The sequence below is a fragment of the Trachypithecus francoisi genome, unplaced genomic scaffold, assembly GCF_009764315.1.
Source record: "Trachypithecus francoisi isolate TF-2019V2 unplaced genomic scaffold, Tfra_2.0 Lachesis_group16, whole genome shotgun sequence".
NCBI lineage: Eukaryota > Metazoa > Chordata > Mammalia > Primates > Cercopithecidae > Trachypithecus > Trachypithecus francoisi.
In genome coordinates, this window is record NW_022681461.1 from 64,721,060 (window position 1) to 64,746,626 (window position 25,567).

Sequence of the window (25,567 nt, forward strand, 5' to 3'; positions counted from 1 at the left end):
ACACCCATGAAAGGACACATCCCTGTCTGGTGGGGGTGTCTGCAGAGTGGGATGGTAGCCACAGAGGTGGGCGCGGTGGACTGAGGGCAAGAATGGGGGTGGGGTTATTGGTAAGTGTTTTTCCCCCCTTCCCCCAAGAGTGAGTCTGGGTGAGACCGTGTCTGCCTTTTCCCCCCCAGGGCAGGGACCCTGTGATTGGAGCTCTGCCCACTGCCTCGATCTGCCATTCGTATGACTCTGTGCATGTTATCTTTCATTGTGTGCCCTTTATTTACATGACGTGTTATGCGTGTGGCATATATTTGCGATTGTACCATGTATTTCTGTGCACTGTGTCTATGCAGGTTGTTGTTTGGGGTTATTTCGGCCATGTAGGTTTCCTCTTTTGTGAATTGCCTTTTGATATTCTTAACCCATATTTTAAAAATTGCATTGTTAGCCCACTAAATTCCCTCCGCCTGGCACACCCACCAACCTATTTCCACAACTTATCTGAATGCCCCCTTTTCAGGAAACTTGTGTCTCTTGCCTGCCTGTGTTGTTCTTGCGTTGTGGTTTTATGTGTTATGTCCGTCTACCTTACATGCATGTTCTGTTGTGTGTCTGTTGTGTACAGTGTGTTCCCCCTTGTGTATCTATGCCTATGGCTGGTGTGTACAGTACTTCTCTTTGTGGTGTGTGTCCTGTACATGCTGCGGTGTGTTCTGACCTGTGTCTGTGCGCTGTGCACTGTGTGTTGTGTATCTACATTACGCTTGGGCTGTGTCTCTGTGCCGAACGCCTGTGCTGTGAGTGCAAGCTGTTGTGTGGCCCATTTGGCGGTCCTGGGTCTGTGTCTGCGTGTCTGCGCCAAGGGTCCGCGCCGCCCTGCTGTGTGTCTGTGCCAGGGTCCGCCGGTGCCTGCGCGCAGAGCTGTGTTTCCTCAACAAGTGTGCGAACGGCAGTGTGCGCCATGCGCACTGCCTGGCGTCTCCGTGTGCGCCGCGGTGTGGCCGCTCCTCGGCGGGGGGCCCAGGCCCGGGAGAGTGGCCGCGGAGGATGCGCGCCCGCGGGGCGGGCGGGGGCGGGCTGCGCTGCGGGGCCCGGCGGCCGCGGGCTCCAATGGCGAAGCCGGCGCGGCCCCCACTAATTACATAAGCGGGACGTCAATAATTCGCGGGAAAACGCGAAAAAGATGGCGCCCCGCGCCCGGGGGGCCCCTTCCTGAGCGCCCCGGCCCCTCCCTCCGCCGCCTCCCCTCCTCCCCGCGGCGCCCCCGCCCCGCTCCGCCCCCGCCGAGACCCCGACCCCGGCCCCACGGGCGGACACTCGGCCGGGCAGCCGCGGGCCGAGCGCAGCCGCCTCCGCCACCGATGCGCCTGGTGGCCAGACTCCAAGTGGGACCGGCGGACACGCAGCCTCGCGGTGAGTTCTGCGCTGTTGGGCGGACTCCCCGCCACGCTCTCCTCTCCTGGCCCTCATCCCTCTCTTTTCGAAATCTCCCTGAACTTTGGCGGCCCGAACGCCTCCGGGGGGTGAGACTCCCATGGAGCGGGGCGCTCGGGGGTGGGGACGGGGCGTGCAGGGTACCTGCGGGGCAAAGGGGCCCCACCCGGGTTCCCGAGCCCCGGGGGGCGTGGGTGACAGGTCGTTCTTCCTTGCCCCCGATCTTTAATTTTCCTGTCGGGGTGGGGGAAGGACGGACGAGCGTTTGGCATTTCGCTCACGTCCGAAGTCAGGCTGCAGCAGGGTTGGGATGGGGGAGGCTTGGCGTCCGAGCGACTGAGGAGAGTAGCGCTGAACCCGAAGGGGGTGCTTCTGCAAGCTTTTTACCCTCTCCTGAATACCCTTTTTAAAAAGCCAACGGCCGCCCTGGGAGAGGCCCCGGCGCATGAATCATCCTCGCTTCCTGCCCCCACCCGGCCCCGCGCTCCCGGTGCCGCGGATTTGAACTGGACGCAGACGGGAACCCGCAAACAGGCATTTCTTTGCAAATGGGTTTGAATCAGCCAATCACAGCCCGCGGGGGCCCGCTCCGGGAGGACGGAGGCGGGGGCTGGGGGGGCGCCACCCGGGGGCCCCCTCCCGGCCAGGGTGGAGGCGGGTGCGGCGACCCGGCCGGCTCCCAGAGGCGCAGCGGGGGAGGAAGTGTCAGTTTGTGAACCTGCAGCGGCCCCGGCCTGGCCCCAGGCCTGGCGGGCGGGGACCTCGCAGCGCCGGGCGAGCCAGGTGGCAGGGAGAGGACAGGGGTTCAGACCGAATCCCCTGCGCGGGAGCCTGTGCACTCTGCGCTGGAGAGAAAGGAGATGGGAGTGGGGGTGGAGAGGGTCGTGGCCACGGCCACCATCTGGGGAGCCGAGACCACTGCAGTGCCCGGCTCGCCCCAGGGCCCCGCACGTAAACTCGTACTTAGCTTCACACACTCCCTGGCACAATGCCGTAGACATCATCCTGCCCAGTCTCACAGGAGTACACACAAGCACCACGCAGAAACAGGCACTGGACTCTCTCCCTGTGAACAGATAGTCATAACACCAGGTGCCCAGCGCCATGGCCACAAGGAGGAGACCCGAGTAGGCTCTCGGGGAAAGAGCGAGGCTGTGTGTGGCTGTAGTGGAGAGTGTATGGAGGGGCATGGAACCAGGTGAGCCCAGCAGGGAAGTGGGGGGGCGTTAGGGACAGCTTTGAGCACCAGTGAGGGCAGTGGGGAGCCCCAGAAGGTTTCTGGAAGGACATTGGTGGCCCTGCGGATGAGTCCGGTGGAGAAGCAGGAATGCAGGAGCGACCTGTTTAGCACTGGGTGCAGGTAGTACCGTTCCCCGCCCCAGATGCCTAGTGGAGGTGAGCACAAGGCCCGGGAAACTATTACTGAGTGATGAATGAATGAATGAATGGCCCAAGCAAAAGATGAGGCCTGAACTCAGACCAGGGCAGGAGGATGGAAGCTAGAGCTGGAAAACCAGAAATCATGGCACTTAAAATGGCCTGCTGTCGCAACTCATTGCTTAGAGAAGTTTGAGATGCATGGAGGCAGTGCCACTAGCAGGGAGAGAGAAATCGATGGGTGAACTGCACGTTGACTAGGATAGTGAGAGACAGGCGTGGAGAGGCTGGCATGGGGATGGATGACTTCACTGCTTGGAGCAAATGTGTATCTGGGTGAAAGCATAAGTGGGTTTAAATGTCCCAGAATTGGTTTCCATTAAATCAGCTCATAATTTAGAACAGAAGGGGGGATTACAAAAGACAGATGACCCAGGCTACACTAGTTACAAGCCTCCCAGTTTTCCTTTCTAGGTGAGTTTTCTCTGGACAGATCTCTGGGTAGGGATGGTTGCAGGGGTTGGGGGTAAAAATAAAACCCAGCTGCTCCCCTGGAGAAGATCATCCATCCAGAGCACATGGAGTGTGTTTGCTTAAGGAATAAAACCTCAGCCTCCTGAAACAGGGAGTGGTTCAGGCCCGCTGGGTAGGGGACTTTGTTCTGTGTGGGTTGAGAGATCCAGTCTCTTTAAAAGACAGTGTGGTATAGGCCATGGCTCTGCCTTTGGCCTATCAGCCTCTTCTCCTTGACACACCTGTTTCCCTATCTGTAAGACATGAATAATAATATCTCCCTCATAGGATGACCACAAGGAATCAGTGAGATAATAAACAAGTCTGGCTTATAGCACAGTGTACAGAAATGGTGGTTTCCTTCCTTCCCCTAATGGGATTTCTGAAGCAGGGAAGCAAGAAGTAAAAATCCTGTTCTGTCTCTCCCAGTGTCAGGGGAAGCTGATGGAGAATCGAGCTCTGGATCCAGGGACTCGGGACTCCTATGGTGCCACCAGCCACCTCCCCAACAAGGGAGCCCTGGCGAAGGTCAAGAACAACTTCAGAGACTTGATGTCCAAGCTGACGGAGGGCCAGTATGTGCTGTGCCGGTGGACAGATGGCCTGTACTACCTCGGGAAGATCAAGAGGGTAAACCTGTCCTCTCTGGCCCCTGTTCTCATGCTCAGCATCTCTCTGCTCATGTTCCAGCCTGGCTGTCAGACCAGGGGGCAGGGGGATTGCCAGGGAATTCCCTTCTTGTCCCTCATGCCCAAAGCTGGTGGTGGAAGGGACCAGAGCCTGGTCTTGCAGGCACCAACCATCCTTAGAGTCAGCATCATCCAATCAGTTCTTTAGAAAGGTGCTCTGAGAGCCTACAAAGCAAAAAAGTCAGGTTCGAGAGGATCACAGAGGAGCATCTGACTTGTGCTTCTGTCCTCAACATTCTGACCAAGTTTTCATCCATGGGTCCCTGGCTGTGCAACTCCAATGACAAGGAGTACACCCTGTCCAGGAACTGCCATCCTCCTTCCCCTTCTAGCCCTGCTTTCTGAAGCATATGGAGACAAAAATGGGGGAGAAAGACTATGTTCCAGGTTGGCTTTCCCCAACCCTTTCTCACTTGCTCCTTCCTATCTGTGCCCCAGGTCAGCAGCTCTAAGCAAAGCTGCCTCGTGACTTTCGAAGATAATTCCAAATACTGGGTCCTATGGAAGGACATACAGCATGGTGAGTTTTCCTAACATTTCAGGTAGCCCCCACCCTCGCCAGGTCTTCTCTCCTCTGCTGCCTTCATTTCTTCCTCTCCTTCCATCTCTTACTCCTGGCATCTGCCCTTGTCCATGAACCCCAAGCCCCCCTGTGATGATGATCTAATCTGGTTGTATATTGACTTGGGAAGGTGCTTAGGACATCAGTCATCCCCTTGAGGATTCATACCCCAGGAGGGAGGCTGGGCAGGTGGGGAAGGTAGCTCAGGGAGGTGTTGGGAGGGCCAGACTGGGCCTCAGGCCTGTGTTTGCTTCCTGGCTACACTATAGCTCCAGCTGCTCAAAGCTCTGGGTCAGTCTGGGCTAGAAAAGGGGGCGTGTCCAGATAATCAGAATTGTCAGCTCTAGATACAAGCACAGCATCCCTGATTTAACATATGAATAAAACTAGCGGAAGCAGCCCTCTCCACGGGGCAAGGAGCCGGGAGGAATGGGAGAAAAAACAATAAAGCAGAGATAAGTCAGGCGGGGTGAAGCTGGACATGCCTGGATGGAGCTAGACCAGCTTTCAGGGCTGAAAGGAATCTGGGTTGGGTACCATCCCTGCCTTCAGAAAGCTGACATCTCTCCCTTAAAGAGATGGCAAGTCAGGGCCATCTTTGCCACCATTCTCCCTTCCTATACACACAACAGACATCAGTAGCCATTGACAACACATGTACTTTCAACGTGGAGCCCCAAGTAGCTACTACCTGTCAATCAGAGTTGGCATGAGAGGAGAAACATGTTTGCCATTTATTTATTTATTTAATTTTTTTTTTTTTTTTGAGGCGGAGTCTTGCTCTGTCGCCCGGACTAGAGTGCAGTGGCCAGATCTCAGCTCACTGCAAGCTCCGCCTCCTGGGTTTACGCCATTCTCCTGCCTCAGCCTCCCTAGTAGCTGGGACTACAGGCGCCCGCCACCTCGCCCGGCTAGTTTTTGTATTTTTAGTAGAGACGGGGTTTCACCGTGTTAGCCAGGATGGTCTCAATCTCCTGACCTCATGATCCGCCCGTCTCGGCCTCCCAAAGTGCTGGGATTACAGGCTTGAGCCACCGCGCCCGGCCTGTTTGCCATTTATACTCTAACAGAAGAAGAGACATGGCCCCTAGAGGGGGAAGAAGCAGGTTTTAGGGTCAGGTAGACCTTAGACCAGCTTTGCCACTTACTAGCTGCATTTGCAGAGCAAGTAATATGACCTTTCTGAGTCTTAGTTTCTTCATGTGAAAGATGAAGTGAAATTACTGGCTTCATAGGGTGGTTGGGAGGCTTAAGTGAGCTAATCCATGTAAAATGGTTAGCTCAGTGCTATTGGTTTTAGAGAAGCTGTTACTCAAGAATTTGTTACCAGCTGGGCACAGCGGCTCATGCCTGTAATCCCAGCACTTTGGGAGGCCAAGGTGGGTGAATCGCCTGAGGTCAAGAGTTTGAGACCAGCCTGATCAACATGGTAAAATCTCGTCTCTACTAAAAATACAGCTACCCAGGAGGCTGAGGCAGAAGAATTGCTTGAACCCAGGAGGCAGAGGTTGCAGTGAGCCGAGATTGCACCACTATACTCCAGCCTGGGCGACAGAGTGAGACTTCGTCTCAAAAAAAAAAAAAAAAAAAAAGAATTTGTTACCGTAAGATGATTCCAAGAAGCCTGCCAAGTAGAGGCTGCAGAACCCAGCCAGTTAGTAAAGCTTTCAAATTGCCCCCTTCTCCAAGAAATTGTGGCCAGTGCAGACCGATTCCTCTCCAACCCCTGAAATGTATCATATAAATATCCAAAGCAATGAGGATCTCCTCTCCTGGTTTACCCCCTTATTGAAAGCATAAGGAGCCAGATGGAGATGACCATGCACCTTAGCTGACCTCCTGTGGAGGCCCACTACATATCAGGCTCCTTGGAGGTACCCACAGTGATCGGCTGAAGAATGGCTTGTCTCCTAGCCAGAACTGTCCCTTCTGGGCAGAATGGTGACCCTCCGGTATCTCCCGAGATTAGAGCATAAGGTTGAACACCACTGTAGTTATTGATCAATTGCTTCATTAAGCCAGTGAGGACTTACTGAGATGCACTGTGGACACCACCTTCCTGGGAGCATGTTCAGGAATAAGAGGCAAGGTTCCTGCCTGGCCATATATTCAACAAACATGTCTTGGAACACCTGTTACATGCCACACTCTGTGAGGTCCTGGGGATACAGAGATGAAGAGGTACCATTTCTTTTTTTTTTTCTTTCTTTCTTTTTTTTTTTTGTTACCCAGGCTGGAGTGCAGTGGTGTGATCTTGGCTCACTGCAAGCTCCGCCTCCTGGGTTCACGCCATTCTCCTGCCTCAGCTTCCCGAGTAGCTGGGACTACAGGCACCCGCTACCACACCCGGCTAATTTTTGTATTTTTAGTAGAGATGGGGTTTCACCATATTAGCCAAGATGGTCTCAATCTCCTGGCCTTGTGATCTGTCCACCTCGGCCTCCCAAAGTGCTGAGATTACAGGCGTGAGCCACTGTGCCCAGCCTCCTTTTTTTTTTTTTGAGACAGAGTCTCGCTCTGTCACCCAGGCTGGAGTGCAGTGGCACGATCTCGGCTCACTGCAACCTCAGCCTCCCGGGTTCAAGCGATTCTTCTGCCTCAGCCTCCCGAGTAGCTGGGACTACAGCCACACGCCACCATGCCTGGCTAATTTTTGTATTTTTAGTAGATACGGGGTGTCACCATATTGGGCAGGCTGGTCTTGAACTCATGACCTTGTGATCTGCCCACCCCAGCCTCCCAAACTGCTGGGATTACAGTCGTGAGCCACTGTGCCCGGCTGAAGAGATACCATTTCTACCCTTACAAAACTTTCAGCGTGCTGGAGAAAGAAGACAGAAACACATATCAAAATGTGTTTAATGTATATGTACAAACCTTTCACACATAAAGACATATTTATTCTTCAACCAAAATAAAATGTAAAGAAAGAGATGGAGAGGGGACCTGTAGATTAAAAGTAATTTTAAAAACATCAGCCAGTCACCATGTATGGACTTTACTTGGGGACCTTGATTCAGAAGAACAGACTTAAAAGTATTAAGGCATTTGTACTTAAGAGACAATTGGAAATGAGAAATTAACTGAATTTGTTAATGATATTAAGCAATTATGTTAACTTTTACGTGCAGTAAAGGTGTTGTAATTATGTTTTTTAAAAAAAGTCTTGATCTTTCAGAAATACATACTGAAATATTTATGGAAAATCTGTTGGGTATCTGGGACTCAACTTAAAATAATTACAGGAAGGAGAAGTAGGTGGGAATATAGTAGAAACGAGATTGGTCATGAGTTCATAAGTGATGAAAAGATGGAGTTTCATTATAACTTCTAGGCTGGGCACGGTGGCTCACGTGTGTAATCCCAGAACTTTGAGAGGCCAAGGCAGGCGGATCACTTGTGGTCAGGAGTTCGAGACCATCCTGTCCAACATGGTGAAACCCCATCTCTACTAAAAATATAAAAAGTAGCTAGGCGTGGTGGCATGCACCTGCAATCCCAGCTACTCGGGAGGCTGAGGCAGGAGAATTGCTTGAACCAGGAAGGCGGAAGTTGCAGTGAGACAAGATCATGCCACTGCACTCCAGCCTGGGTTACAGAGTGAGACTCCATCTGAACAAAACAAAAAAGGTATATTATCCCATAATAAAGTTTTAAAAAATTATTTAATGACAATTTAACAAAAGAAGTTAAATAAGGCGGGAGAGGCAGCATGATGTGGTCAAAAGAACAAAGGGTTTGATGTCAAATAGCCATGGGTTTAATCCCACCCTCTCCTTGCTAGCTAAGCAAGGGACTTAACCTCTCAAAGCCTCAATTTCCCCATCTTTAGAATGGTAATGATGATAGGCATCTCAGAGTGGTTGGGGAGATTCAGTGAGGTGGCATGTGGGGCCTAGTGCTAGGCCTAGCAGACAGTAGAGACTGGGCATCTGGAGAGTGAGTATAAAACTTCTCATTCCTGTGAGCTGGATCTGACCCTCGAGGGCCTCTCTTTCAGCCGGCGTTCCAGGAGAGGAGCCCAAGTGCAACATCTGCCTGGGGAAGACATCAGGGCCGCTGAATGAGATCCTCATCTGCGGGAAGTGTGGCCTGGGTGAGTGGAGAGAGCAGGGCCCTGAGAAGGCCCCAACCTATGGGTCCCCACGCACTGGCCCCTGATGGGTACTGCTCCAGCCTGTTGGGGCCTCTGTTGGCTTCCTGTTTCTCTTGGCACTCCAGGGTGAAAGGGGGCCAGTTGCTGTGAGTGAGGGCTCGGGAGGAGATCCTGGGGAAAGCTGGGAGGGTATGATGGTGTATGTAATTTGGGGCCCTGCTAAACGGAGAGGATGGGTGGGGAAGATGGGGCTCAGGCACTGAAGTCAGACCTTCCTGTGCCCCCCCTCCCCGCTCCAACTGGCCAATGCTGTCATTTAATTCCCAGCCTGGACACTGACTTGGCCACTTTGGTGGGCATCTGCAGCCAGACTCCCGGCAGCTGGCAGGCAGAGCTCCTAGGACTTCCCTCAGCCTTCCCAGTCCTGCCTCCTTTGGGCCAACTGGCCTTGGGCCACGGCGTCCCTGTGGGAACTCACTGCCCCCTCCTCTGCCGTAGGTTACCACCAGCAGTGCCACATCCCCATAGCGGGCAGTGCCGACCAGCCCCTGCTCACACCTTGGTTCTGCCGACGCTGCATCTTCGCACTGGCTGTGCGGGTGAGCCTTTCATCCTCCCCAGTCCCTGCCTCTCCTGCCTCCTCCAGTGAGGCAGCCCAGAGACTCCAATCACAGAGCCTGAGCTCCAAGCAGAAGGGCCACACCTGGGCTTTGGAGACAGACAGCACCTCTGCCACTGTCTTTGGCCAGGATTTGTAGACTCCCTGAGCCTCAGTTTCCTCAACTGTAAAGTGGAGATGGGTTTGGTGTCGGGAATAACAGGACCAATAAATGATACTTTACTATTAAAAAAGAAAATCCATGTAAATACATGTTGGTAATTGTTGCCTTTATTGCGCTTATTACTCTTAATTCTGTTATCAACGGAGTTCCTTCTGGGATAGAGGGGATGGGTTTGGAATTAATGAGAAAAAACTTCTTGCTTTTCTGACTACATTGGAATATCTGCGGGTCCCCCAAACCCTGGCAGCACTTCCCTCGATAGCCGTGTGCAGACTCATGTGGTCCACCTGGACCTGGTGGTTGACTGGGGCCCTCGTCTCCCCCCAGAAAGGCGGCGCGCTGAAGAAGGGCGCCATCGCCAGGACGCTGCAGGCCGTGAAGATGGTGCTGTCGTACCAGCCCGAAGAGCTCGAGTGGGACTCGCCCCACCGCACCAACCAGCAGCAATGCTATTGCTACTGCGGCGGGCCCGGAGAGTAAGGCAGGGGGTCGGGGCCCCCCGGGCGGCAGGGCAGGTCTCCGAGAATCGGCGGTGGGGACCGCCCATAGGGAGCGAGCCTGGAGTGTCAGCCAAGGCGGGGATCTTGAGGGCGGTCCCAGCGTGCTGTGCTGTGGGGGCAGGGCCTCGAGGGGCGGGCCTGGAGTGTCAGCCGCGGGTGTGGGGCCTCGGGGGCGGGACGGGGGTGTCAGCCGCTACGGAGGCGGGGCCTCGAGGGGTGGGCCCGGAAGATTGGCCCTGAGGGCGGGACCTGGGGAAGTGAACTCAGCGGGTTAGACCTGGGGGCGGGGCCTCGAGGGGCGGGTCCGGAAGGTTAGACCTTGGAGCGAGCTCTCGGGAGGCGGAACTGGCGGGTTACGACAGCCCAAGCAGGGTGCCAGGGAGGTGGGGCTGGTTGAGAAGCACCCTGTGGAGGGGCGGGGTGGGGAGGAGGGAATAGTAAGGCCTCGGAGACAGGACCTGAGGAGGCGAGGCCTCAGGGGGCGGCCCCCGAAGGGGAGGCCTCGGGGTGGGGCCCGAGGGGGCGGGACCTGAAGGGGAGAACCGAGGGCCGGGCTGCGCGTGGCATTTAGCACTGTGGAGCAGGGCTAGAGGGCAGAAGTGTTTCCTTGGAGCTCTGTAGGAAACGAGGAAGTATTGAAGTGTGGTTAAGAGCCTGGGCCGGACATAGTGCGAATCCTCCCTGGACGTCCACGTCCTGGCCCTGTTCCTTACCAGCTGTGCAATCCCTGAGCCTCAGCTCTCTGAATAGTTTCCCCATCATGTGGTGATTATGAGCAGAGCGTGAATTACATAATTCACATAGAGGTTCACATAGTGCCTGGCACTTGGTAAACCCTGGAAAAAAATGTGAGCTGTTACTGGTGGTAGTGGTGGTACTAATGCATGAAAGTCAAGATAACCTTTTCACCGTCAGAGTCAGTGGAACCGGCTGCTATTAAGATATTAAGATCCTTTTCCTGCCTGGCACGGTGGCACATGTCTGTAGTCCCAACTTCTCAGGAGGCTGAAGTGGGAGGATCACTTGAGCCTGAGAGATGGAGGCTGCAGTGAGCCGTGATCATGCCACTGTACTCCAGTCTGGGTGACAAAGCAAGACGACCCTGTCTCCAAAAATAGGAAAGATTGTTTTCCCTGGAAATGTGCAATCAGGCAGGGGTAGGGGGCCGGGGGTAAGGGCATGTTATGTCGGGACCACTGTAGAGGGAATTCTTGTCCTGGCTCTGCGGCAAGAGTCTTTGATGCTTCCTTGCCGACCTGGGTCCCTACGTGGCCATGGCAGCTGAGCTTGCTCCCTTGGGCTGAGTGCACTTGGCATTGTGGAAGGAACCATAGATGTAAGAGGTAGCATCTCTGGTCTCAGGAAGTTCAGCCTTCAGGACCCTCTGAAGTCCTGAATCCCAGCCCCAAGCTCCAGCGGGGTAACTTGGGCAATGCTTGAACTACTTCATCTCTCAAATGAGCTTAACCTTAACTTCAGGCCTATGAGCTTCCCCAAGTATTGTCAGATGGAGAAATGCTTATGGAAACCTTTCTTGCATTAACGCAGTGCTTCTCAACACCTATGGGCAGGGTTGCACAGGATGCTTGTTAAAAATGCATCCCAGAGGCTTCTCCAAAGATTGAATAGGTCTGCAGTGGACCAAGGAATCTGCATTTTAACCTGGAGTTCACCTGACAAGGTGTCAATGAGGCATTGAGTATTTTGCTCTTCATATTCCATGAATAGTTATTGAATGACCATGATAGAGCAGATACAGTTGCAGATGAGAAAAGCCAGATGTAGTCTCGCCCCCATGCAGCTGACAGAAACCATTCTTCTCCTGTGTAGTCTCCAAGGCAAACGTTTCCCTGTCAGCAGTGTTTGGGAAGCAGCAAGTCCAGAAATGGTGGCTTCATTGTGGCATGGCAAGGAGAGCACAGCCTTTGAAGTTAGGGAGACCAGAATTTGAGTCATCATCCTTCACTTGCCTTCTGAGTGAGCTAGAGCAAGCCATTTCACCTGTGACTCATCTGTAATATGGAGACAGTGTCCCATCTTTTACCAGGTTGTGAGGTCAAATGAGAGTATATGTCCACCTCCCAGGTCCTCCCTTGGCACAGCCTAAGTGCTCAGTAACTGAATTATCTTCCCTTTCTGCCAGTAGAGGGCAAATTTAAGTTGGGAAAGGTTGCCAAAGCTCATACCTGACTGGGGGTGTGGTTCTGGCTGACCTTGGCTCCTCTGTCTCTCCAGATGGTACCTGCGGATGCTGCAATGTTACCGGTGCAGACAGTGGTTCCACGAGGCCTGCACCCAGTGCCTCAATGAGCCCATGATGTTTGGAGACCGGTAGGTGCTAATTTGGTCCAACTGGGCTTTGGGCGTGGTAGGGAGGGGGCAGGGATGGCAGCAACAACTCCTGCAGGTTGACTGCCAGGCTCCAGACAAGAGGGGGTCTGTGACAATGTATGCCTACCTATTTAATGGAGGCAGCTCAAGGTAGGGGATCTCCCAGCTATGCAGGGCCAGGAGGCAATAAAGAAGTATTCTGGGCCACATCCCTAGTTGCCATTGATTTGTGGCATACCTTAGATAAATGCTTGCCTTCCCTATGCCCCAGTCCCTTAAGTGTCTGGGGAAGAAGGGGTGACAGTCTTTGCGCCAGCCCTGCCCAGGGTTGTTACGGAAGCCGCTGGGGAAATGGACGACTTAACGTGGCTTCTAGCTGATGGAGCTAAGCTAATGGAGTCATTATGGATGTCAAACCTGATGTTATGCATCTTTTGGTTGGTGTCTCATGTCATTTGTGATTGCGTGTGTGTCTGTCTCTGAGGGGAAGAGGGTGACCATGGCAGCCCAACCTAGCTCAGCTCACTCTCTGTGAACTCAGCCACGCTTCAGGGCAAGAACTGGGGAGGGGATTGAGGGCAGGGGCTAGAAGGAATATGGGGTATCTCTTAGTCCCTGTCCTGCTCTGTCCTTGCCCCCCAGTGGCCAGCAGCCCTGGGAGTGAGAAGATTATGGGAAGGCAGGTGGTGAGTGAGGAGATCGGGGGCTGGACTGGGGGGGTGTCCGAGCCCCTCCCACCATAGGCCCCCCTCTCTGCCCACCCACAGGTTTTACCTGTTCTTCTGTTCCGTGTGTAACCAGGGCCCAGAGTACATCGAGAGGCTGCCCCTGCGATGGTGAGAGGGTGGGGCTTAGTCCAAACTGACCGCTGCTCCTTCCAGCTTCTCCCCTCCCTCCTCCCTCCTGGAACGATTCCATTTCCAGCTACTGGGTCCCAGCTCTGCCCCTGTCTCTCAGCCTGGACCCAGAAAGCTGTGACGCTGGCTGAGCAGGCTGCCACCTCACCTGGTCCCACCTCCTTGCCCCCTTGCCCAGGGTGGATGTGGTTCACCTGGCCCTCTATAATCTGGGGGTACAGAGCAAGAAGAAGTACTTTGACTTTGAGGAGATTCTGGCCTTTGTCAACCACCACTGGGAGCTCCTGCAGCTTGGCAAGGTATGCGGGGTTGTGGGATGTCAGTGGCAGGAGACAGAGAGGTTTGCCCAGGGCCACGCAGTGCAGGACTAGGATGGAGGTCTCAACTCTCATCCTTGAGTTGCTGCATCCCTGAGTCCAGGCCTCTGAGCCTGTGTCCTTTAAGGGCCTTCCCAGTCCCAGATTTTGGCAGTGGGCAGGTTGGGGCCTCCGCAGCTCAGTGGAGGGGAGCTGAGGCCCTAGATCAAGTCTAGCTGGAACACAGCTCTCTGCTGAGTATTTGACCCACTCCAGATTTCCTGGCTAGGATGCAACATGGAGTGGGTCTGCCCACTGCTGATCGTATGCGGAATAGTGGGTCACCAGGGGGCTGGGAGCCTCAGATCCATGGAGTGAAGTAACAAACGGAGACCTTCAGAGTCAGAGCTGGAGAGTGACTTGCCTGTAGTCAGCAGAGCTTTGGGGCTGAGCCAGAGCTGGAGCCAGTGATCCCTAATCATTCCCATGGGGGTGCTGTGTCTTCTTTTCCCTAATGACATCCTTATAATCCCCTCCATCACATACAGAGTGAGGCATCTTCTCTATAGACTGCCCCAAATCCTTCTTTGATGAAAAGGAATTTTAAAAGAATAACCTTTATGCTTTACAAAACATTTTATGTAATAACATCTTCATTTACAGTGTTTGATAATTTGTTTTAAAAAAAGATATTATAAAACCTTAAAAGATACACACAGAGTTGGATTTTAGTAACTTTTTTTCTGATTTTTTTTTTTTTTTGAGACGGAGTCTCGCTCTGTCGCCCAGGCTGGAGTGCAGTGGCCGGATCTCAGCTCACTGCAAGCTCCGCCTCCCGGGTTTACGCCATTCTCCTGCCTTAGCCTCCCGAGTAGCTGGGACTACAGGCGCCTGCCACCTCGCCCGGCTAGTTTTTTTTTTTTGTATTTTTTAGTAGAGACGGAGTTTTACCGTGTTAGCCAGGATGGTCTCGATCTCCTGACCTCGTGATCCACCCGTCTCTGCCTCCCAAGGTGCTGGGATTACAGGCTTGTGCCACCGCGCCCAGCCTTTTTTTTTTTTTTTGAGACAGCATCTCGCTCTGTCGCCCAGGCTGGAGTGCAGTGGCTCGATGTCGGCTCACTGCAAGCTCCACCTCCTGGGTTCACACCATTCTCCTGCCTCAGTCTTCCGAGTAGCTGGGACTACAGGTGCCCGCCATTATCCCCGGCTAATTTTTTGTAGTTTTGGTAGAGACGGGGTTTCACTGTGTTAGCCAGGATGATCTCGATCTCCTGACCTCCTGATCTGCCCACTTCAGCCTCCCAAAGTGCTGGGATTACAGGCGTGAGCCATGTGCCCGGCCCTGATTTTTTTTTTAATTGTACATATTCCTGGTGAAAAATCTTTAAAGTACCAAAAAGTATAAGGAAGTATACTTTTTTAAAAATCCGTATCACACCACCCAGAAATCACTAGAACTAATGCATAGGTACATTTCCTTTCTGACTCTCTTCTATGAATATTTTTTTCTGTTTCATGGTTTAAATGATACAGTATATGCAATTTTAATAATCTTATTTTTAGTATACATTATTCTTTTCCGTATTAGAATCTTCATTAAACTTTTTTTTTTTTTTTTTTTTTGAAATGGAGTTTCGCTCTTTTGCCCAGGCTGGAGTGAAGTGGCGCTATCTTGGCTCGCTGCAAGCTCCACCCCTGGGTTCAAGCATTTCTCCTGCCTTAGCCTCCCGAGTAGCTGGGATTATAGGCGCCCGCCACCATGCCCAGCTAATTTAATGGCTGCATTGGTTTCTACCATAGCTTACTTGTTTCCTTCCTGTTGGGCAGTTTCTTTCCCATTCGTCCACCATTAGAAACAATGCCACTGTTTTGTATGTGAAGTTTTGTTCCCATTTCATGTTGTATCTGCAGATATATAGATTCCATGGAGTATCATTACTGGGTCAAGGGTATGGACTTTTTAAAGCTCCCAATACAGTTAGGTCAGGAGGTATTCTCTCCATTTACAGATGGGAATGAACTTGGAAAGGTGAAAAGGCTTATCTGAGATCCTGGAGTGAGTCAGTGGTCCTCACCTGGAGGACTCAGAAGCATCAGGAGATGGAAGGGAGGGAGTAGGGGCTGGGGCCTCCCCATGCGCCATGTGCCTGGGTCTGATGTCCTGCTGGCCTGCTCTCCCACAGCTCACCAGCACCCCCGTGACAGATCGAGGACCGCATCTCCTCAATGCTCTGAACAGTTACAAAAGCCGGTGCGTGCAGGGTGGGGAGGGAGCGTGGTGGGGCCATCTACAGGTGAGATTTCTTCCTACCTCATAGCCTTTGCTCAGGCTGTGTTCCCTGCCTGGGTCCTCCTCCCCTTCTCTCTAATCATTTCCATTCTCCAAGATCTAGGGGGCACCCCACCTCCTTTGCACAGCCACTCCAACCACCCCAGCAGCCTGCCACATTTTGGTACTGGGCTCAGCTCTGTGAGGGGGCTGCACCCCTGCTCTCTGAGGGCCCCTCCTGCTCTAGACATCTAGGCCTTATGGGCCAGGCACTGAGGGATGGGTGTATCATCTGAGGTGGGCTACAGCCTCCTGACCCATCCTTCAGCCCCTGCCTTCCTATCCAGAGTTCTCAGTACACACAGCTGGTCACGCCCCTCACCACACCACAGAGGCATGCCCAGGCTCCTGAACCTGGCACTCAAGGCCTTTTAAGACCAGGCTGTGCCCGTGTCCTCTGCCACTGTCCCTTTGCTTTCTGTATTCTGGGTGCCAGCCATCCTGAGCCCTTGGTTTCCCACCTGGCACTTTTACTTATGCTCTGCCCTTTGCCTAGGATGTGCTTCAGTCTTTTTTACTCATTTGTTCCATCAACAAGTATTCATTGATTTGCTGTTCTATGTCGGGCCTGTCTGGGTGCTAAGGTCATGGTGGGGAATAAAACAAGGTCCTCATCCCTGAAACTCTTCCTGACACCTCTAGGCAGAATTACCCACTCTCTCTTCCACATTCTCATGGTTTAGGGCCCAAAGCCCTGCTCTTCAGTACAAGAGGCCCCCTGCCCTTCTAATGGAGGACTGTCCATTAGGATGGCAGGGGGCCTCTTGTACTAAAGAGGGTAGGGCTATGTCTGGGTCACTTCTTCAGCCTCAGGGCAGCCCAGCCAGTGTTGCTTTCAGTCTCCTGAAATAGGAGAGAATGAAAGCAACAGAGAATAGAATGAAATAGGTTCCAGTATCTTGATCATAGGAGTTCCACTGTGAGCTGGAGGAGGCCTTCCTGCAGGAGGTGGCCTTGGGGCTGGTTGAGGCAAACAAAAGGGAGAAGAGCAGCAAGAACCATACTCGTGCAGGAGGAAGCACAGGGAGGAGGCACCAGCTGTGTTCTCATCTTCTACCTGGAACCCCGCATCCCATGGGCTTTGGGGAAATCAGCATCTCCAGAGGCATCCGGATTTTAGCTCTGGGTCCAGGGAGGCAGAGAGGCTTGTGTCATGCTTGACCCCACTCCCCAGGAGGATGAACTGATGGACTCCAGAGCTTCCTCCTCCCGCTGCCCACCCCCTAGGTTCCTCTGCGGGAAGGAGATCAAGAAGAAGAAGTGCATCTTCCGCCTGCGCATCCGCGTCCCACCCAACCCACCAGGGAAGCTGCTGCCTGACAAGGGACTGCTGCCAAATGAGAACAGCGCCTCCTCTGAGCTGCGTAAGAGAGGAAAGAGCAAGCCTGGGTCAGTGCTCGGGGACCCAGGGGCCAGGGCTGCGGCCAAACTTGGTTTCTCTGCTTCCAAGCAAGCAAGGAGGACCTGCACCCAGCCAGTCCCAGCTGTAGGACCCTGAGAGGGCTAGGTAGTGGCTGAGCAGGATCCCAGATCCCAGATCCCCAACTCCTTTCACCACCACAGTCCCCTCATTGCCTCGCAGGGAGGAAAAGCCAGATCTGAGGACCCAGCCTTGCTGGATTAGGACTTGGGCAAGGAGGTGAAGGGGAAGGCAGTGTGTGTGAGGGGTCCCTCCCTCTCCTGGCTCATCTGAGCCCCCTCATCCTGGCACTGGGGGGGCCGGGCATCTGGATGCACGTGCCTGGGGAGGTACCTTTTCTTTTTCTGCCCACTATACCCTCTCCACACCCTCCCATCCCTACTGCCCCCAAGGACTCTCCCTCCTCCCCAGGCCTCCCTGTGAAGGTGCAGCTGTGTTCAGAGCCTGTCTCCCCAACTGCTGTGACCCCCGCCCCTGCGGCGCCTCCCTCTGGGCCACCCTAGAGCCCTCAGGCTCTGACGGGGCCACCTTCTCCCTCTTCTGTCTCCACAGTTTGTTGCCTCACGAATTCCAGCAGCAGAAAAGGCGAGTTTATAGAAGAAAAAGATCAAAGTTTTTGCTGGAAGATGCTATTCCCAGTGTTAGTTCCTTGTTTTCTTATTCTCCATTTTCATACACAGGGTCAGCACATATTAGGGCTTCCTGTGTCAAAAACTAAGTCCCCCAGGCCCAGAGAACTCTCTCATGTCCCTTAAAGGAGAAGCCAGTCCCTATTACAGCTAAGCCAGGCACTCCAAGACCCCTGCTTTATCTCCCCCCAAGTTCTCCCATGAACCCAAAGTTGGGGTACAACGGCAGGTAATATTCTTGTCCCCACTGTCCAGGTAGGGACACTGAGGGAAGGGTGGGGCAGTGACTTTCCTGAGACCACACATCAAAGTGGCAGAGCCCAGCCTGGAATCAGGGTTCCAGAGCACTTTCTTTCCTCCTTCAGTAACCCCACCTCCTCCCTGAAGCCCCCTCCCTGTGGGCAGTAATCCTAGCAATGCCTCATGTCCCAGCACTTTGCGGTTTAGAAGCATTATTTAATTTTACTGCACTTCCTGACATCTTTTTTTTTTTCTTTTTGAGGCGGAGACTCGCTCTGTCACCCAGGCTGGAGTGCAGTGGCGCCATCTCGGCTCACTGCAAGCTTCGCCTCTGGGGTTCACTCCATTTTCCTGCCTCAGCCTCCTGAGTAGCTGGGACTACAGGCGCCTGCCACCACGCCCGGCTAATTTTTTGTATTTTTAGTAGAGACAGGGTTTCACCGTGTTAGCCAGGATGGTCTCGATCTCCTGACCTCATGAGCCGCCCGCCTCGGCCTCCCAAAGTGCTGGGATTACAGGTGTGAGCCACCATGCCTGGCCCTGACATCTCTTAAGAGTAAAGCAAGGCAGGGGTTATTGTCCCCATTTTGCAGTCGAAGTAACTGAGGTCCAGAGAGGTGAAGGTCATACAGTCAGCTAGAGATAAAGGCAGGGCTAGAACTGAGATGACTTGGCTCCCTGGTCAGGACTTAGAATAAGTGATGGTCTTACCCTAGGAAGGGCCCAGCCCTCAGCAGCCCTGGCTGGATAGGAGGCAGCCTGTGTGGGAGGCGGATTTGATACTCACTATCTGACCCTCCCTCTCTCCTTCCTGTGTCCACAGAGTGACTTCACCTCAGCCTGGAGCACCAACCACCACCTGGCTAGCATATTTGACTTCACGCTGGATGAAATTCAAAGTTTAAAAAGGTGAGGGACCTAGCGGAGAAGTCTGCTCTGGAGACCGGGAGGGAACCAAGCAGAAAGCCAAGCCCCCAGTTAAAAGGATCCCTGCTGCGCAAGTCTGCCTGAAGGGGCTCTTTGCAGTAGAGCTTTCAGCATAACATCCCTGTTCCCAGAGCACCACAGCCCTCCCCACTTCTCCAGCCCTCCCCTCTTCTCCAGCCCTCCCCTCTTCTCCAGCCCTCCCCTCTTCTCCAGCCCTCCCCTCTTCTCCAGCCCTCCCCTCCTGCTTCTCCCCGCCTCGCCCCATGGATATCCACATTCACCATGCTGTTTGATGCCTGCTCATCTTTGCTCATGTTGCTCCCTCTGCCTGAAATACCCTTTGCCTTGCCCTAGCCCATCTGAAACTCAGGACCCTGCTTCTTCCAGGAAGGCTTCACTACCCCTCCCCCGGCTGAGCTAGATGCCCTCCTTTGTATTCCACAGCACCCCGTACTTAAGTACGCCCAAGGGAGGAACTGCATCTTCCATCATTTTATTTCCCAAATTATTAAAGGTCATTTAGTATTTTCCTGAGGACACAGGAGGGCTTTAGAGTCAGACCTGAGCTCCAGACCCTGCTTATCAGTACTAGCTATGTAGCTTTACCTAAAATTCCTTAACTTCTCTGAACCTCCTCAGCCATTTTCCTCAAACAAGATAATGCAAATGAGGGCCGGGCGCGGTGGCTCAAGCCTGTAATCCCAGCACTTTGGGAGGCCGAGACGGGTGGATCACGAGGTCAGGAGATCGAGACCATCCTGGCTAACACAGTGAAACCCCGTCTCTACTAAAAAAAATACAAAAAACTAGCCAGGCGAGGTGGCGGGCGCCTGTAGTCCCAGCTACTCGGGAGGCTGAGGCAGGAGAATGGCGTGAACCCGGGAGGCGGAGCTTGCAGTGAGCTGAGATCCGGCCACTGCACTCCAGCCCGGGCAACAGAGACTCCGTCTCAACAACAACAACAAAAAGAAAGATAATGCAAATGTGAAAGCACTCTTGACCTGTGAAGTGTTGCACAGGTGCCTCGGATCACGCTCAAGTTACTGGCACCAGTGCTTACGTCACCACCAGGGAAGGGTGCTCTGGGAGGTTTTCTTGACTTCTTGGACTTTGAAGGGTTAAAGGGTGGCTGGGTAGGAAACAGACAGGTGTGGTGGTGGGAAGCTCAGCTGTGGGAAGATGGGCCTCCACTGGCATGAAGGATGCATGTTAGGGGACCCTGCGGGCCAGGCTGGCAGGACCTTGCTGGCCAGGCCACCAGCAGGCTCACCGTCTTGCTCCTCTCAGTGCCAGCTCAGGCCAGACCTTCTTCTCAGATGTCGACTCCACCGACGCTGCCAGCACCTCTGGCTCTGCCTCCACCAGCCTCTCCTATGACTCCAGGTGAGCTTCCTGGAGGTCTGGCATTCACATTTTGCCAGGACCATCATTCCTCCCAGCCCCTCCACTTCCCACTTCTGTCATGTGTGGGTCATTCTATGTGTCTCAGTCTCTAGCGGGCAGTACCTGGCCTTCTGCAATTGTGAGTCTGGCTCTCGGACCCTCTGGTTCTGAGTCATGGGGCTTTAGATGGGATCTAAGTACAGGCATTCAGGCTCCCGTGGTTCCATCCCTTTGGAATGCTTCACCTGCTGCAGAAGGTTGTACAACACCTCCCACTGGATGATTCCAGTTCTGGGGTTGTTGGACCAGAGGTTCTTTCACTTTTGGCCTCTGCATGCCATGAGCTTGCATGTCTCTGCCTCTTGGACTACAAGGTTCCCTGACCTTGATTCTTGGCTGTCTGAATATGGTGCCTGTCTTCTGGAGTCTCTAAGGGAAAGAGCCATTTATTTAGAAGCCTGACAGAGGGGAAGACAGAAGATGGCATCCTGCAGGGTGGAAGATTTAGGAGTAGGGACAGAAATCCCTGGGGGCCCATCTCCGATACAGCTGGTCTGGCAACAGCTGGTCCTCAGCAGTATGGGGAGTGGTCGAGCACAGGGATTTCCTCTGCACTCAGGCTGCACTGTATTTTAAGATATTTGAGACCCTTGCAAAAGTAGAATTAAAAGTATAATGCCTGGCCAGGCACTGTGGCTCACGCCTGTCATCCCAGCACTTTGGGAGACCGAAGTGGGCAGATACCTGAGGTCAGTAGTTTGAGAGCAGCCTGGCCAACATGATGAAACCTCGCCTCTGCCAAAAATACAAAAAAAATTAGCCAGACGTGGTGGTGCGTGCCTGTGATCCCAGCTACTCAGGAGGCTGGGGCAAGAGAATCGCTTGAACTGGGGAAGTGGAGGTTTCAGTGAGCCGAGATCGTGCCACTGCGCTCCAACTTGGGTGACAGAGTGGGACTCCATCTCCAAAAAAAAAAAAAAATACAATGGTATAGTACCTGTAGAGATCTGTCTTGGAGTCTGTCTCTTGACATCTGTCTAGGTATCCTCTGCTATTGCCTCTGTATTTTTCTTTCTTCCTGTTTGTTGGTTGGTTGGAGACAGTCTCGCTCTGTTGCCCAGACTAGAGTGCAGTGGCATGATCTCAGCTCACTGCAACCTCCGCCTGCCAGGCTCAAGTGATTCTCATGCCTCAGCCTCCCAAGTAGCTGGGACTACAGGTGTGTGCCACCATGCCTGGCCTATTTCTTCCTGTTTCCTTGGTTTCACCAGCACTTCAGGTCTCGGTTTCTGTCTCTAAGCATCTGAATCTGTGCCTTGTCCTGTGTGTATATGTGTGTGTGTATGTGTTTGTGTGTGTCTGTGTCTGTCTGTCAGCCTCTCTATCCAGGGTCTGGGGTATAGGGTCCTTCAGTCCCTAACCCCCAGCCCTATGTGACCTGTCTAGTTCCACGAGTCTGGTGAGGGGCAAGGCAGGATAAGCAGGGGCCCTGCACTGCATGGCCTCAGGAGGCTCAGAGAATGGTGCTCTTGCACTTTTGCAGTGCTGGGATCCTGGCTGTAAGAGCATATGCTTTGGAGTTGGACGTTCATAGGTTTGAATCCTGGCTCTGCCACTCCCTACCTGGTTTTCTCCTCTGGACCCTCAGTTTCCCTCCTCACAGGGCTCTTGTGAGGGTCTGGTGAGATAATCTATGCCTTGAGAATAGATTATCTCAGGGACTACATGACAGGCACCTTTGAGAGAGCATGGGAGAAGATGGATAAGAGGATGCCGCTCAGCGCTGTTCTCTTCCACTTTCCTGGTACTAGGGGAGAGCTCAGGGAGAGGAATCTACCATGATGGTTCTATCTCATTCTCATCATCTTCGTCTCCCACTCCTGATACAGATGGACAGTGGGCAGCAGAAAGAGGAAGCTGGCAGCCAAGGCATACATGCCCCTGCGGGCAAAGCGGTGGGCAGCTGAGCTGGATGGACGCTGCCCCTCGGACAGCAGTGCAGAGGGGGCTTCAGTCCCCGAGCGACCAGATGAAGGCATTGACAGCCACACATTTGAGAGCATCAGTGAAGATGACTCATCCCTGTCCCACCTCAAGTCATCTATCACCAACTACTTTGGTGCAGCTGGGCGGTTGGCCTGTGGGGAGAAGTACCAGGTGTTGGCTCGGAGGGTCACACCTGAGGGCAAGGTTCAGTACCTGGTGGAGTGGGAAGGGACCACCCCTTACTGACTAGCCCCCAGGGGTGCCAGGGGCCCTGAAAACCAAAGGAGGAGCAGCAGAAGCCATAGGCTCCCCAGCTTTCTCCAGGCTGGGGTGGGAGAAGGAAGCACGACAGAGCTGCAAGTGCCTGGCAGAAGGCCCTGCCTGCCTGCCAGCTAGGCCAAGGCCTGCGTCTCTCTGCTGTACCAGCTCTGTTCCAGGGCCTCCTCAGGCTCATTACCCCTGTGCCTGTGTCTCTACACACTCCACAGCCCCTCAAACTCTGTTTATCTGTTCCTCTGACCTTGAGTCCCCTGCTCTGGGACCCTTCCTCCTGAGGCCCAGGTCTTTGTCCCCAGTTGTGTGCCTTGACCTCTCACCCCTTTTTGGGTGTGTTTGCACATCCTGTGTGTGCACAGCTGTCCCTCCGCTGGATACCCTTTACATCTGACCCGTGGGGCAGCCAGTCTTCCCAGGGACTACATAACAGGCACCTTTGAGAGAGCCTGGGAGAAGATGGATAAGAGGATTCTGCTCAGTGCTGTTCTCTTCCACTTTCCTGCCACTCCCCACTGCCCTTGGAGAGAGGTAGTAGGGTGGGAGAAAGCCCCTGTGAAAGCCTGCGAGGATCTGAAGAGTGAAGGGCTGGGTCTGCCTCAGAAGGCACCCAGCACCAGGGTCCAGGCTGAGAGTGAAGGCTGCCAGTGTCAGCTTTGGAGGTCAGTGTCAGCTTTGGCCACACCCCCTCAGTCTCCATAAAGCTGGACCTGGCCTTGCTGGAATGGAGGCATCCTTCCAAACCTGGGGGACAGGGCTTGGCAGTGGTGGTAGGAGGGAAACCATGTCGTGCTAAACCTGTTTCTGGTGCCTCCCAACCCCAGACCCACCAGACACCACACAGCAGACAATATACACCCACTCCCACAAGTTTCCATCCATATGTGTTGTACTTTCAGCTCCAGGCACGCAGACAGCCCCACACGGCCACACCACCACATGCCTAAGTGTACTCACACACAGAGCCACACAGTCCCTCTGGGCCTGCTGGCTCCTCCCTTGGCTTTCCTGTGGCCCACTTCCAGGGCCCAAGTGCTGCAACTAAATGTGAAAGCTCAGCTCCCGCCCCTTCTTTCAGCCCATCAACCAGCTTTGGTCCCATAGGGAAGCACAGGGGACTCACCCTCTTTCATGTCCCTTGCCCTGCCCTGAAATGGACAATCACTTTTTGGGATAGGTTGAAATGTTTAAAGGGCCTGCATCATTCAGTTCCCTCAAAGGGAAGCTCTTGCCAGTCGGGGTTTGAAAGAGAATTTTTGGAACAACATTCAAATTCTGCCTCATCTGGAGGGAAACCAAAATTGGGAGGGGGAAGAGGACCCCTCATGTTTTGCTGCTTCCAGAGATATTAGAAACTGACTCACTTGATTGGAAAGTGGACAAAAGTGCCTTGACATGGAGGGTGGGCACCAGATGGGGACCAGCCTTGCCAACTGCTGCTGTGGCCTCCAGCTTGGCTGGTTTTGCAGGCCGCCAGCAGGAAGGCGAAGGTGGTGGTAGAGCAAGAGGCACTGGTGGGGCAGCAGGCCTGCAGGAGCTGTTTTTCCATTACTAGGCCTGACCCCTCTCTACCTGTGAGCGTTCAGGGGGTCCCTGAGATAGTTTAGATGCCCCCCATCTTAGACCTCAGCTCCCACAGTGCCTTTTAAGGGGGACCTCGCCTCCTGTGCATAGCCCACCCACTTTCCTCTGCTTCCCTGGCACAGCCCAGGCATAGATAAGCTGGCATTGGACCCAGTTCTTCCCCTTTCTCAGCCCCACAGCTGCTGCCACAGGGGCCAACTGGGGCCAGGTGGAAGGGGAGCTGAGAAGCCAGCCCCTAGCCCAGGGGTGCTGTGGGACCTGGGATTCAATTTGTAGCTTCCTGCCTGGCTTCAGAGAGCCCAGCAACCTCCTAGGCCTGGTTTCCAGACTTCTGAGATAGCCTGGGACAAGCAATCCTGTTACATCTGGACCTTCCCTACCTGGGCTCTGGGGAGGCTCTGGGCTTGGAGAGGGAAAAGCGGGGAAGGGGTGTCTTCACCACCTGGGAAGATAGCACAAGGCCTAATGAGGTCACCCTGACTGCCCACCCCAGCATTTCATTCATACCAGATAATAGCTGCATTACTGCCAACTGACCTTATAACCCTCTGCACCTTCAAAAAGATTCATGGTTTTTAATTGCTGCTTTTAATAACATTTGTTAAAGTTATAATTAATGTGTCTGTTTTATGATTTAAAAGCTCCCTTTGAGCAATCACCTGTCTTCCCTGTAATGAATTAGCTGCTGAGTATCAGAAGGAATTGCCTCTGGCTTTTGCTCTTGGTTTACTGGAGGCTGAGGAGGAATGGCAGGACCCTGTCCTCTGGCCACCTTGCCACTCTTAACCACTGCCAGCAACATTCTCACCCCTACTGCCAGAGAGAATATGGAATCTTTTGCAAGTATCCGACCTGTGGGGGCAAAAAACATTAGTTGAGGGCCACTGAGAGGTAAAAGATGGAAAATGAACTTAGAAATTGACCCTACTATAATACTTTGGTCCAGGCACCGAAGAACTTTATCAGTACATCATCACACAATTCTAGAAATATGAAATGAGTTCTAGACCTGACTCTGCTAATTCTAACCTGTGCCACTTTAGTCAGATTCCTTTCCTTCAGTTTTCTCACCCTTCAAATGCCAGTGATAATCCCAGCACATCTGCTCCCCAGGTGTTAGGAGAGACTTTGCTGTGTGTGACTGATTATTACTTCAAAATAAACCTCTAAATCTGGGGCAGTTTGGAGAGGAAAAAAAGAGGAGATGTGAAGGGGTAGGAAAAAGGTCATCTATAGAGAGGTAAAGGCCATGGATTCCACTGAATTCTACAGTTTGAGGGGTAAGTGTAGCCTGTAATCCCAAGTGAAGGGCTTAGTGGTGTTAACATCTGCCCTTAAACATCTTCATTCACTATGGCTCCCACT

General features: G+C 53.4%; 1 protein-coding gene across 8 annotated transcripts; it reads left to right on the forward strand.

The window, feature by feature from the left end:
• The first annotated feature begins 134 nt into the window (after positions 1–134).
• On the forward strand, positions 135–24,860 carry PHF19 (PHD finger protein 19). Of its 8 annotated transcripts, XM_033237622.1 has the most exons (16): positions 135–1,404; positions 1,840–2,623; positions 3,745–3,945; positions 4,443–4,524; positions 8,567–8,662; positions 9,161–9,261; positions 9,772–9,920; positions 12,180–12,275; positions 13,043–13,111; positions 13,311–13,431; positions 15,615–15,682; positions 16,988–17,149; positions 17,733–17,820; positions 18,873–18,958; positions 20,264–20,359; positions 22,249–24,860. In XM_033237622.1, exons 3-16 carry the CDS (start codon positions 3,760–3,762, stop codon positions 22,589–22,591), a joined length of 1,743 nt encoding a protein of 580 aa, XP_033093513.1. In that variant the 5' UTR covers positions 135–1,404; positions 1,840–2,623; positions 3,745–3,759; the 3' UTR covers positions 22,592–24,860. The 8 variants fall into 8 exon arrangements, with proteins under 8 accessions (XP_033093513.1, XP_033093512.1, XP_033093515.1 ...); XM_033237621.1 differs by lacking the exon at positions 1,840–2,623 and having other exon boundaries at positions 136–1,404; XM_033237624.1 differs by lacking the exons at positions 135–1,404; positions 1,840–2,623 and adding an exon at positions 1,474–1,514.
• The last annotated feature ends 707 nt before the right edge of the window (positions 24,861–25,567 follow it).